This window comes from Zootoca vivipara, chromosome 1 (assembly GCF_963506605.1).
Source record: "Zootoca vivipara chromosome 1, rZooViv1.1, whole genome shotgun sequence".
NCBI classification, from domain to species: Eukaryota; Metazoa; Chordata; class Lepidosauria; order Squamata; family Lacertidae; genus Zootoca; species Zootoca vivipara.
In genome coordinates, this window is record NC_083276.1 from 13,737,500 (window position 1) to 13,752,089 (window position 14,590).

Consider the following 14,590-nt stretch of genomic DNA (forward strand, 5'->3'; position numbering starts at 1 on the left):
ACCGGTCCATGACACTCAAGCAGGGAGGCGGCTGTCGCACTCATGATCTGCTCGTGGCCTTCCCATAGCCGTCTGGTTGGCCTGTGTAAGGACAGGATGCGGGCCTGATCCTGCAGGGCTCCTCTCATACAGTATTCCTGTTTTGTTGCAGATATTACTTGTATATGCTGCAGGTAAGGAGATTTCAGTATTCCGGGTGCACATGTACTTATAAATTCATACTGACGCTTTAAAAAGAAATACAGTAGTGGGATAGCAAAGAAGAAGAAAGGGGGGGGGGAGAGCATAAATACCTGCTCTGTATTCAAGGAAGCACAATACAATTTTTTTTAAAAAAAACACCAACAACATCATTTTGCATTCAACTGGATGTTCCACTGCAGAATACCTAACAACTAAACCCCTGTTTCTCTTATTAAACAGTGCCTTATTATAAGAAATTTTAATCTCAAGCAATTTAACTAAATCGTATCTCATATCTTAAACAACTACCCACTTTCAATGGTTCTGTCTCCCACTTCCAGCAATTTGCAAGGATTATTCATGCTGCAATTAACAGACAAAGCACACATTCTCTAATCTACCGTCCGCCGTTTTAATAAAATTTTAACAGACGTACTACTGAGACAAATTTCCAGCTACTTAAGATCTACGTAGATAGATAGATAGATAGATAGATAGATAGATACAGTAGATAGATACTTTATTGTCATTGTACATAGTACAACGAAATTGAATGCCATCCCATAAAAAACAAAACAAAAACACAATTGCAGCCCCCCCCACACACATACAAACACACCCACCACAACTCCCCAAGATCATATTATTTAGCTACAGCATTTAAGATGGTTATAGCTCTTGGACAGAAACTGTTTTTTAATCTATTCGTTCTTGATTTAAAAGTAGCTCAAACACCATGAATTTGCCTACAATTCAGGTGTGGGGAACCCTCTGGCCCTCTTGATGTTTCAACTCCCATCATCTCTGATCATTGGCTAGGCACCTTCCCTTTGAAGAGTGAGGCATGCACAGCGCTTAATAGCAGCTGGAGTCCTAGGACAGGGTGAGTAAACAAGCATTCCTTCAAGTGGGCTGAGCCTGTGAAGTTTCTTCGTGCCAACGCTGGTGTCAAGACTCATCGTCCAGGACGCTTGCAGCAGACTCAAGTCAAGGCTCATTCCAAGTTATGTTCCTTTGTAGAAGGCTCTACACCGATAGTAGATGGTGCTGCAGGCTGTTCCTCAGCTGACATGGGGTGTCTGGTGTCATGGGGACAGATCGCTCTTTGTCCGTCCACTTCATCCCTCCCCTGGACCCAGTTCTCCATCCCACACACCTCTGGTCCTCTCTCCAGGCTCAGACATCTGTTGGGGTCCTGCAGCTCTTTCTCCCACCCCCACTATGAACCTCCCCAGGGTTGCACAGCTCCAACTTTCTGAGCTGCTCCCATCAGGATCTGACCCCCCTCCCCGTCCGACGTGATACACAACCTCTTGTGCAAGATCTCAAGATGGAAGCCAGAGTGAGGTTTTGCACAAACTCTTGTACAATGTCACACACATCTTCCGCTAGCCCTTGTACAACAGATCGTCAGGAACAGTGCTACCGCCAGAAGTTCCTCTCCCTACACACACATTTCTGGATCCTTCCCATGACATTTATCACCCTCTCAAGATTTGCAAAGGGCTTAATTTAAAAGCCTGGCCAGCACAAAATACCAGCCCGATCATTTGCCAGCACAAGATGACAGCAACACGTCCTTCAGTTGTAACTTGGCATCCTCCACATATGCAAAATGTTATGAGGATTATATTACATCCTACTGAAAATGTGTAAATGAGTTATTTCTCACAGGGCTCGTGTGTGTGTGTGTGTGTGTGTGTTTGTGTCTTTATTTCAATGTGGTCCTTTTCACCAAGCAAACTGCCTACCTCTGCTTGACAATATGTACTGTCAAACGATTTGAAACATAACAGCAGGCATGCAAAACAAGTCGGAGCAATACGTTCACCTCATCTGCCAGTAACCCGCTTAAAAAAGAGAGAAAAACCCAACATGATGTATGCAAGACTCGACGGCATAAGATTAAAAATCCTGCCCATCAAGTTGGCAATTAATTTCAGCATTAAGCCAACTCCAACGCCCCGAGTTCCTTGCACAACCCTCACAGGAACTCGTTTGCAGTATCGCTTCATTCAACAACGGCACAAACGTGAAACATCTCTCCTTCACCTCTGGCCTAGAAGAAAGACGGGGAAAATGTGGCCCTGCACACACATCCCTGAGCATTGGCTGTGCTGGCTAGGGCTGATGGGAGCTGGAAGTCCAGCAACATCTGAACAGCCACAGATTTCGCAAGCAAGCAAGCAGCTGGCCAGTAAATAATTTTGCAAGAAGGCTATGGAGGTAGCTGACCAAAGTCGCATCCTCATTCCCAAACTGGCAAGCCACCAGCAATTCACAGTGCTACTGCAAACTTATACACAGAATCATAGAATCGTAGAGCTGAAAAAAGCTAGTGCTATTCTAGGCTGCATCAACAGAAGTATAGCAACCAGATCAAGGGAAGTATACTGCTCTATTCTGCCTTGGTCAGACCACACCTGGAGTACTGTGTCCAGTTCTGGGCACCACAATTTAAGAAGGATGTTGACAAGCTGGAAGGTGTGCAGAGGAGGGCAACCAAGATGATCAGGGGTCTGGAAACCAAGCCTTATGAGGAACGGTTGAAGGAGCTGGGTATGTTTAGCCTGGAGAAGAGGAAACTGAGAGGAGATAGGATGGCCATCTTCAAATGTCACTTTCAGAGCTGTCACATGGAAGATGGAGCAAGCTTTTTTCTCCTGCTCTTGGGGGTAGGACACGAAGCAATGGCTTCAAGTTACAAGAAAGGAGATTCCGACTAAACATCAGGAAGAATTTTCTGACAGTAAGAGCCGTTCAACACTTGAACGGTTTCCCTCGGGAGGTTGTGGACTCTCCTTCCTTGGAGGTTTCAAAGCAGAGGTTGGTTGGCCCTCTGTCATAGATGCTTTAGCTGAGATTCCTGCAATGCAAGAATCTCACCCAACGTAGGACTCAAACCCACGACTCTGAGGCCCTCTGTCATAGATGCTTTAGCTGAGATTCCTGCAATGCAAGAATCTCACCCAACGTAGGACTCAAACCCACGACTCTGAGGTTAAGAGTCTCATGCTCTATGCACCGACCTACCTTCTGGGCCATCACTATTTTGCCACCAGGTTGCCAAAGCAGAGGGGCCAGGATGACTCCGTGTTGACTTCCAGGGGTGCCGATCCCCAGCCCAATGTTTTGTGATGTATTACAGAAACACTGAGTTGAAGCAACCAAGAGGCACTCTGGACCAGGCTTCAGATGCTGTTGAGACTATAACTCCCATCATCTCTTACTATGCTAGCTGGGGCTGATGGGAGCTGAAGTCCAGAATATCTGGAGGACACCGGGCTGGTGAAGGATAACATAGATTAACCCCTTGCCCAAAAGGACAGGCCCATCTGCCAAACACCAGCCTACAAAGCAACTTAAAGAATCTGGGAAACAAGGTCAGAGTTAATTAAGACGGTGAGAATTGCCACACACATGACGAGTTTCCTCATTCAGTAAGAATTACCATATGAATCGAAGACGTGAGGTTTTCCCACACGTAACTGGTGCCCCCCAGCAAGGGTAGAGCCCTGACTCACCTGCAAAGTTCTACTGAATGATACGGAAACAGGTGCGAGCATGAAAATCTCTCCCTAGGCATGTCGCTGTCCAATGGCAAGTGCACTGCTTTCTTGCAAACGGGGCTGTATCACAGAATCTCAAACGAGTTGGGAAAGTCAACGCTGCTTTGATGCAGGAAATCCTCTGCTCTCACTGCCCCAAGTAAACGGCCATTCAGCCTCTGCTTAAAAACCTCTAATGGAGGAGAGTCCCCTGCCTTATGTTCCATGCAACACTGGAAGTTACAGGTCAGACCATTGGTCCATCCAGCTGGGCCTAGGACCCTCGCACTTACGAGACCGCCTCTCCCGGTATGCCCCACGGAGGACCTTAAGGTCCATAAATAGTAACACCCTAGAGGTCCCGGGCCCGAAGGAAGTCAGATTAGCCTCAACTAGAAGCAGGGCCTTTTCAACGCTGGCTCTGACCTGGTGGAACGCTCTGTCTCATGAGACCAGGGCCCTGCGGGACCTGATTTCTTTCCGCAGGGCCTGTAAGACAGAGTTGATCCGCCTGGCCTTTGGCCTGGACCCAACTTGATCCCCTCCCCCACTTTCACTTTCACTTTTCGTATGAGGCTGCATTTTAATTTGCATTTTAATTTTAATGTTGTATTTAATCTTGTTTTTACGTTCTATCTTAATCAATTGTTTTCTATCTAGTGTTAGCTGCCCTGAGCCCAGTTTTGGCTGGGGAGGGCAGGGTATAAATAAAATTTATTATTATTATTATTATTATTATTATTATTATTATTATGGGGTACACTGACTAGCAGTGGCTCTCTAGGGCTCAGACAAGTGTCTTCTCCCGGCCTTAACTGGAGATTCTCAGAATCGAACTCAAGACTTTATGCTGGCAAATCAGAACCTGCAGCCCCTTCTCTTAGCATGCACATGCATACCAGTCAACATTCCATGGAACCAAGGATGCCACTGTGTAAGTGATGGCTGACCTTTTTCATTATTTCGTTATGGCATAATTCTTTAGCAGAGGTCGAAATGAGGGCCGCTTGTCAGGAGCAAACACAGCAAAGCTTCTCCCATGTGCCATCTGCCGTAACCACAATCCCAGGTGAAAAGATCGCTGCTTTGAATGCAGAAGGTCTCAGATTCAACTCCCAGGCATCTCCAGGCAAGGCTGGTACGGCAACCTGTCAGAAACCCTGGAGAACTGCTGCCAACCAGAGTAGACAACACTGAGACAGATGGGACAAACGGTTCGACTCGGTATAAGGCAGCTTCCCTAGCTTCAAAGCAAGGATAATACAACAAGAATTGGTTGCAAAAGTTCACCGCCTCCTCAGACCCCCCGTGGCTCCATCTTGCTTCCTGCAGGAACTAGCAAGTACCCATGGGAGCTGGGTATCCGCTCTTTAAAGCTAGTGTAGGGGATCAGGCAGAAATCCAGCAGGTGTTGAAAGAGCTGAAGACACCAACAGCTGGAGTAACAAATTTGAGATACCCCCTGCAAGTGCCACATTTGGGAGAGCTGAGGAAAGCCAACATGTGTTTGCCTTTACAGAGTTCCACCCTTATTTCAGACACCATGATACAGTATAAGGGTACTGTCAGAGGTTCTTGTGGCTACTCTTGTGTAACCACGCTCCACACCTGCTTGTCTTTAAGGTGTTTTTATTGTGCATTCTATTTACAGTGCAAAGAGTCTGGAAAACATGTCTGCTTAGTCCAAGTCAGAACCTCGCAATGGCTTCTTTCTGTTTCGCGCCCAACATAACAGCTTGGGAACCCCAAAGCGCCTCCCTCTTGCCCTACGGGGTGCCGTGCGCCTCAATTCAGGTGTCGGGGGAAGGGCTGTCCTTCTGACTGCTCTCCCGTCATTTCCTCCCCAGCTGCCTCCTTCTCTACTCGGTGTTGAGGCTCTTTCATGCTGTTAGAGCCTCTTCCCTCCCTCTCTACTTCCTGACTCCTGTAATCTGATCCGCTACTGGAGTTACTGCTCTGAGAGGAACTCGACCTGATGAGGGGGGGGGGGTTGTTCCCTATAAGCCCTCCCCCTTACAGGTACATCACAATGTTTAGCTGGTGATATTTTACAGTGTTGAAAACCAGATATCGCCAAGCCCTACCAACATCATTTTTGTTGTTTTAATAAAGCTAATGATTGTTTAATGTGGTGTAATTCTGCTTTAAATGTATTGTGCAAGAAGGTTCTTGATCGCCACAGGCCTACCAATAGAGCACCTATATACAATCCCGAATGTACAATCTAGCCTGGCTCTCTGTGCTACTGAAGCTGCCATCTTGGATTTCCCAGCCCTAAACTTAAGCTCCATCTGCACTATACACTGAAAGCAGTATCCTGCCATCTTTGGTTTCCATGGTTTCCCCCAAATAATTCTGGGGGCTGCAGTTTGTTAAGGGTGCTGAGAGTCGCTAGGGCACCCCTATTCCCCTCACAAAGCTAAAATTCTCAAAATGGTTGAGTAGTCATTCCCTCTTCCCAGGGAATGCTGGGAACCGCAGCTCTGTGAGGGCAACAGTAGCCTCCCAACAACTCCCAGCACCCTTAAACTAAAGTTGCCAAGATTCTTGGGGGGACGCTATGACTATTTAAAGTGGCACAATGCTGCTTTAAACGCAGGTTGCAGGTGAGGCCTTACCTGAAGAGGCTAATAAGACTAAAGCATGACCGAAAGACTCCTAGTGATTTCTAGCGCAAAGTTCAAAGCATCAACTCAGTCCCTGGAGCTGTTTACCGGCAGTGCGAGTTTCCCACATGGAAGCGGGGAGAAACATCCTGCTGAATAAGGAAACAGGATGACAGATGGCATTTCGGCCGTCCAAGAAAGATACTGTCATGCCCAGACGCCTGCCAAAAGCTTGTGCAATCATAACAATATTGCTTTCGCTCGAGAGTCACAGGCTTTCGCTTGTTTTCTGACACCATGGTGCATGGGACGTGAGCACACTGGGCAGCGAGAGTGTGGGGAGGGGTGTCCTCAGGGGCCGCCCTCTCCTGGGTGGAACTCTCTCCCCCAGAGGGCCTGCCAAAGACCAACCCTGAGCACCTGCTAGACCCATCTCTAAGTCTTCGGGGGCTGAAAAGCCAAGTTGCAAAAGAACAGCAAAATTTCAACGAGTTTGATTTGAATGCTATTCCAGTGCTTAGTCTTAGAATCCTTTCCCTGGGTCTTGAAGAATAGACTTGCTATTAAATGCATACCCACATCAACTTAAGCACAGCTACTTATTCATTCCATACCATGGCGCCTACGATGACGTCATTTCAGCATAGGGCATCTGATAGCCGCAATGCACACATACAGAGATACCTCAACTCATAGAATCATAAAATCATAGAGTTGGAAGAGACCACAAGGGCCATCCAGTCCAACCCCCTGCCAAGCAGGAAACACCATCAAAGCATTCCTGACATATGCCTGTCAAGCCTCTGCTTTAAGACCCCCCAAAGAAGGAAACTCCACCACACTCCTTGGCAGCAAATTCCACTGCCGAACAGCTCTTACTGTCAGGAAGTTCTTCCTAATGTTTAGGTGGAATCTTCTTTCTTGTAGTTTGAATCCATTGCTCCGTGTCCGCTTCTCTGGAGCAGCAGAAAACAACCTTTCTCCCTCCTCCATATGACATCCTTTCATATATTTGAACATGGCGATCATATCACCCCTTAACCTTCTCTTCTCCAGGCTAAACATACCCAGCTCCCTAAGCCGTTCAATGGACCCTTTTGCACATTGAGATGGAGGGCAGCTGTTTTCCTCGGCTAGTTCAGTCTTCCCAATCTTCCCACAGTTGCGCTGCACACCACAGCAGCAAAGAGAGGATGCTTGGGTGGGGGGGGAGGATTTGGGGGTCCTGCTCTTTTGCGTGTCCCCCAAACTACAAAGATCAAGATAGCAACATGCTAGATTCTTAGCCGGACAGGAAGAAATGCACCCACTGAAGTGTATGAGGTCCCCCCCCCCACCCAAAAATAATAAGCCCCCTTCAAAAGCCAGGGTGCCATGACCCTCGGGGTCTCTTGCAGCTCTACGATTCCTTTTGGATCAGAAGTTTTTGAATGACCGTGCTGCAGACACAGTAATAGTACCGGGAATAACAATACGTGCAAGAGGAATTTCCCCGGTGAAAACAGTAGTAATGAAATGAGTAATTTTAAGGCCATGCAATGGATATAGTAATAACAATAGCAATACACCCCCCCCGGCCCGCCCCCGAGAGAGTAATCCCAATTGCCATTATTAAATGCCATGCAACAAGAACCATTACCTGATTCACAGACAACGGACCCCGGCTTCAGCTCGAGCATCATGGTGATGAGAGAGATGTCCGTCGAATACAGGATCTGCGTCCGGTGGGGGAGGTTCTGAGTCCACAGCTCGGGAGTCGGGTGAAGAATATATACCCAGCCTCCTTTGCTGCAGGTCACCTTGGAGCCATACTGCTTGCCTATGAGGTCGGCGGAATGCCTGATGACACCGTACTTCGTCTGGGTTTTACCGCCATGCTGCACCTTCACCGGAAACATGGACTCATGGCCCAAGAAGACGATGGCCGTGTCCCCATCCTTTATCGTCTGCCTGTACTCAATAAAACTCATCGCGATAGTCTTGTGGCTGGCAGGTTAGCTGGAGCTAAGGAAGAAGGGAACACACAGATTGTTTATTTCCCCCCCTCTGTGCCCATTCCTGCCTCCAATGTCTACACTTTGGCGGTGGTAAGGTTCAGGCCTGGGGGGCCAAATGCGTCTTTCCAGGACTGGGAATCCGGCCCTCAAAACTCTCCCTGGGCCATATCCGCTCTCTGTTCCTGTTTTGCACCCTGATTGGTTTTTGCCTGGCTGGAACGCATCCCTGAAATCAGACAATGCCTCTTGTTCCCCTGGATGAAGGACCACCTTTAAATACCGTCCTATCATGAGGTCAATTCCACATGGAATCAAAGAATTGTAGAGTTGGAAGGGACCACGAGGATCATCTAATCTAACCCCTTGCAATCTTTCGGGCCTCTGGTGTGGCATCCCTTTGGAACCCACTCCCACCATAAATCAGACAGGTGCCTTCCCTATTGTCTTTTCATAGAATCATAGAATCATAGAGTTGGAAGAGACCGCAAGGGCCATCCAGTCCAACCCCCTGCCAAGCAGGAAACACCATCAAAGCATTCTTGACATATGGCTGTCAAGCCTCTGCTTAAAGACCTCCAAAGGAGGAGACTCCACCACACTCCTTGGTAGCAAATTCCACTGCCGAACAGCTCTTACTGTCAGGAAGTTCTTCCTAATGTTTAGGTGGAATCTTCTTTCTTGAAGTTTGAATCCATTGCTCCGTGTCCGCTTCTCTGGAGCAGCAGAAAACAATCTTTCTCCCTCTTCCATATGACATCCTTTCATATATTTGAACATGGCTATCATATCACCCCTTAACCTTCTCTTCTCCAGGCTAAACATACCTAGCTCCCTAAGCCATTCCTCATAAGGCATTGTTTCCAGGCCTTTGACCATTTTGGTTGCCCTCTTCTGGACACGTTCCAGCTTGTCAGTATCCTTCTTGAACTGTGGTGTCCAGAACTGGACACAGCACTCCAGGTGAGGTCTGACCAGAGCAGAATACAGTGGTACTATTACTTCCCTAGATCTAAAATAAAAAAATTCCTTCAGTAGCACCTTAAAGACCAACTAAGTTTATATTTTGGTATGAGCTTTCGTGTGCATGCACACTTCTTCAGATGCATGCACACGAAAGCTCATACCAAAATATAAACTTAGTTGGTCTTTAAGGTACTACTGAAGGATTTTTTTTATTTTGCTTCGACTCAGACCAACACGGCTACCTACCTGTAACTTCCCTAGATCTAGATGTTATACTCCTATTGATGCAGCCCAGAATTGCATTGGCTTTTTAAGCTGCTGCATCACACTGCTGACTCATGTCAAGTCTGTGGTCTACCAAGACTCCTAGGTCCTAGGTCACATGTACTTGGGTGCCTGTTGAAGATTTCCCTCTTTTGACCACTTGTGGGATGCTCTCCCCAGTGAGGCCCACCTTGTGCCTTCATTATATATCTTTAGGCTCCAGGTGAAAACGTTCCTCTTCTATGAGGCCTTCATTATTTATGAAATAAATAATAACAATAGAAATAATAGCGATAGATTTCCAGTCTAAATATGGCAGACATAACAATGCACCGGGTTGGCTTAGCAGACTGTCTACTGGTGATAGGCACAGATATCTGAGATAGTCCAAAAGCTATTTCAGGTTGTAGCCTTAATTAAATCCCAGTCTCCCTTCATCACAGTTGTGATTCCAAATATGAGGAACGGGCATGGTTCTCAGAAGCAGCAATCTTGGGCAACCAGTTCTGCTCAAAGCACAGCCCCCCCCCCCCCATTTATCACAAATAGGAGTTAACAGATTCCTAGGCTCACTGTTAAGTGGGCAACTTCAAATGTATCCCAGAGGAGCAGAGATCTCGAAAGGACAGGGACCATAGCAACTCAACTCTCATCCAACAGGGATATGAGTTCTAAGAGGGCAGTATATAAATAAACCACATCCCTCATGGATTAGAAGGGCTGAGAGAGCTCCTTCTCAAACACACACACACACACACACACACACTGGACAGGTAAGCATTCCAAGTACTAACGGATTTATAACACAGGCTTAACAAAATATCTCATTGCAAAGCATATCGCAAGCATTCAGGCCTGCAGCATGTCTTGATCCAATTGATAGTGCTTAAAATTAAAAAAACAACTTATTATTACGTATGCATTTAGATTTATACTATAAGCCGCCTTGTGATCACCAGGTGAAGGATGATAGAGAAAAATAATAATAATAGAATATTAAGAGTTGGAAGGGACCCAAGGGTCATCTAGTCCAGCCCCCTGCATTGAGGAATCTGAGCTAAAGCATCCATGACAGATGGCCATCCGAACCCTGCTGAAAAAGCTCCAAGGAAGGAGAGTCCACCACCTCCTGATAACAACAACAATGTATATTGAACCTGCCTACCCTAGGATATAAGAGAAGCGCTATTGGATCAGGCCATAAGCTTGTTGAGCCCAGCAACCTGTTCTCACAGTAGTCAACTGTAAAGTTAAGGTTTATTTATTTTTGCCCCAATATGCATCACTTAGTTCAGGGCTTTTTCAAACTTGGGTCTCCAGCTGTTTTTGGACTACAGTTCCCATCATCCCTGACCTCTGGCCCTGCCTGCTAGCTAGGGATGATGGGAGTTGTAGTCCAAAAAAACAGCTGGAGACCCAAGTCTGGAAAGCCCCAACTGAGTTCTTGTTTGCATGACCCAGGAAACATGACACCTACTCCAAGATACGACCAGAGCTGCTGTCAATTAAGTGTTCAGGAAAATCCCTTTGCACTCTCGGTATTTTGTACAGGTGAAACCTGCAACAGGTTGTTGCAATGTGGAATGCTGTTCCAAGGTTTTAGTTGGCCGGCCAGCTGGCCAGGCCCTTTTCCATTCTATTTTCTCCTCCCTCCTTGGTTTTCTGCCTCCCCCAAACCCATTCCATGACCTGAAAACACTGGCGTTCCCCCAACTCTGCTGATTCCTGCATCCTCTCATGCATGGATGGTATAGTTTTAGCAACCAAAGGATAGGTGTTTAGAGAATGTGCTTATTATTAGTAGACAGGATACTCTCAAGGCCTCGTTAAGCTCTGACGAACAGGTTCAAAAAAGAATTCTGAAAACTTAACACTCAAAATATCACTCTGCATCCAGTTCTCAGCCTAATAATTAATAAGATTACGGTCAATGCAAATTTGATCTTTGCATCATAAGGAGGGAGGCGCCATCCTTTTTTTTCATCCTGTGCTCCCAACACACTGTGCTATTAGAAAGCAATTGAGAGGCAAGTGCAGTTAATTCCGAAACGCTAATTAAGTGCTGCAATCCTGCCTTCTGATTTGATTAACTTCCATTTGCAATTTAAAAGCTAATGGGATTTTAAAGAGAGGAAAAGAGAAATGCAAAAAAAGAGAGGACAAGATGACGAGCAGGTGGCAAGAAGAAACCTTTGGGCTGGGATTGTTAATTGCATAAATACATTTTTTTTAAACAGCTTTGCTCCTGTATGATTAAGAGAAGCATAATCACAGAGATATGTGAAGCTTTTCCATGCATGGAAACAGGTGGCAGAAAACACTTTGGCTACTAGATTTCGGGGGCTGCTGTAAAAGAAATGGGTGCAGGGCTGGCGGGTTTTTCCCTTCCTTTCTTTTCTTCCAAAGGTAACAGCTCTGAACTGCAGTAAAGAGGGTGGAAAAGCAATAATCTTTAAGGTGCCCAAGTCTGGCAGACCCCTGGCAGGGTCCCTGACTAGCTTAGGCCTCTGAGGCCCTGGGCAATTGTACCAGGCTGTTCCCTCCTCCTCCTCATGGGCCTACAACAAACTCAGACCCTCCAAGTGTCCCTATTTTCCAGGGACAGTCCCGGATTTACAGAAGCCACCCCAGTTTCTAATTTGATCCTGGAATGTCCATTTTCCCTTAAAGGTAAAGGGAACCCTGACCATTATATCCAGTCATGACCGACTCTGGGGTTGCGGCACTCATCTCGCATTATTGGCTGAGGGAGGCAGCGTACAACTTCCAGGTCATGTGGCCAGCATGACAAAGCCGCTTCTGGCGAACCAGAGCAGCACATGGAAACACCGTTTACCTTCCCGCTTGCAGCAGTACCTATTTATCTACTTGCACTTTGACGTGCTTTCGAACTGCTAGGTTGGCAGGAGCTGGGACCGAACAACAGGAGCTCACCCCGTCGCGGGAATCCGAACCGCCAACCTTCTGATCGGCAAGCCCTAGGCTCTGCGGTTTAACCCACAGCACCACCTGCATCCCCCGTTTTTCCTTAGGACATCCCTATTTCCATTGGAGAAATGTTGGAGGGTATGGAGTTATGCTTTAACAGGGAGTCCCAGTCAGATGGGTGGGGTATAAATATTAAAACTGATGATGTTGATGTTGTTGTTGTTGTTGATGATGGAATAGGAAGTCCCGGTTTTCATTGGAGACATGGTGGGAGAGTATGCAAACTACAGCTCCGATAATTCTTTGGGGGCAAGCCGGCCTGCTTGGAGCGCTATCTTCACGCTTTTAATGCAAAGTGCAAATAGCCAACCCTGAGCACAGGAGGAAGCCACACACACACACACACACATTTCCTTCAAACGGGGATCACCTCCCAAGCTAAGGGTGCAAAGGGCTTGCAATACCTTAACTCAGAGCTTTTGTTTGTTTTCCCCTCCACTACACAAGGAAACAGGCTTGTAGTAGCCCATCTGGCTCAGCATCCTGTTCTTGGGGGGGGGAACCCCAGAGAGAAAGACCCCGGAACAGGAGCAACCCTCTGGTTTTCAGCAACTGGTATTCTGAAGTACAGTACAGTATTGCTTCCTCCAGCTGCAGAGGCGCAGGGCAGAATGGCTATCATGCCACTAAACTAAAGCAAGCCTCATCCCCCATGAAAATGTGCTCGGTCCCCTTTGAAAGCCATCCCAAGAAGTGGCCGCCCATCGCGAGTTCCGCATTTCGACTGCGCTTTTCGGAATCTTCCAGCGACCAGCTCCTTTTAGGATCTCAGCAGGTGTATTTATAGATCCTTACCTTTGCCGGCTTCCCACGTGGGCGCACAGGAAGAAGGAAGCGGGGAGGGTGCATAGGATCAGAGCAGATAAACAACCTCACTCATTCGCGCACGTGGGTTGTTTTTTCCCTTCTTCCCTCCTTTCTTTTATTGTCGCTCTTTCCGCTTTCTTCTCCCTTCTCTCGGGCTGTCGCAGGCTGCTGACGCTCCTCGGCTTCCCCGCCCTCGATGGCTCCCTGCCAGGGATAAAGCTTGCCTAGTTCCCGGTTTGAATGCAGTGAGCGGTTTTTCGCTTCCTCCGTCCTCAGCATTTTTTGGTTTTTAAATTTCCACTGCAGTTTGTCTGAAGCAGAACGAGACGAAGCGAAGGCACGCGTGCAAGGCTTTATAGCATACACACAGTGACGGATAAACTAAACAAGCTATACTATAGCTTAGGGCCCCACTTTCTTGGGGGGGGGCCCAACAAAAATTTAAAGGAAAAAGAAACTGGATGTACATTTCCAAAATGTTTGTTATGAATCAAAAACCATTTTAAGTTAGAGCTTAATAATTATTTCACTATCAATATACTTCTTAATTGTATTTCACTATTAATTCACTATTAATATACTATTATTCACTATTAATATACCTCTTCTTAACTGTGTTTCACTATTAATATACTTCTTCTTAACTGTGTTTCAGTTCAACAATTACTTTGACAGAGGACCCAGTGTTATTATTTGCTGTAGTCTACCTCCCTAAGTAGTAACACTCCTTTTAATCAGTTTTCTTTTAAACAATTGTGAAAACCTATATTTATTGCCTATTTTTAGATCATTACTGTTTTTCTTTTATTGTTTTATGTATTGCATATTTATGTGTGCTGGTCAAGAACCGTAATAAATCAATCAATCAATCAATCAATTACTTTGATAAAATACATACTTTGTTATGTGCAAATGGCAGTATTGTCGATTCGGCCGCTCAAAGTAGGATAAAGTGATCTTGTAGGTAAATTGGTCCTAAGTCTAACCACTGTGCCACACTGCCTGCAGTGAAATATGCAGGTTGACTATTCTTCCCCTTTGCTTAAGCACTCACACTCTATGGGGGTGGGGGTGGATCTCACTTCCTGTTTCACAATCATTCTATACCAATGGAATTCTTGAGGCTACTGACTCAGGCTGAGAATGAGTCCATTTGAAGAAGACAAAAAATAATAATACCAGGGATTGAAGGACATGTTGCAACATACATTTTTCTCACATGGTTGCTTCCCAG

General features: G+C 46.4%; 1 protein-coding gene across 1 annotated transcript in view; it reads right to left on the reverse strand.

Moving 5' to 3' along the window:
- The window catches only part of TRMT61A (tRNA methyltransferase 61A), a 59,391-nt gene extending 45,300 nt beyond the window's left edge, over positions 1 to 14,091 (reverse strand). The window contains exons 1-2 of the mRNA XM_035105243.2: positions 13,345 to 14,091; positions 7,977 to 8,341 (exon numbers count right to left, since the gene is read on the reverse strand). Coding sequence (XP_034961134.2) covers positions 7,977 to 8,307 — 331 coding nt within the window. The 5' untranslated portion in view covers positions 8,308 to 8,341; positions 13,345 to 14,091. The remainder of the gene's footprint in view (positions 1 to 7,976; positions 8,342 to 13,344) is intronic.
- Positions 14,092 to 14,590: the final 499 nt, after the last annotated feature.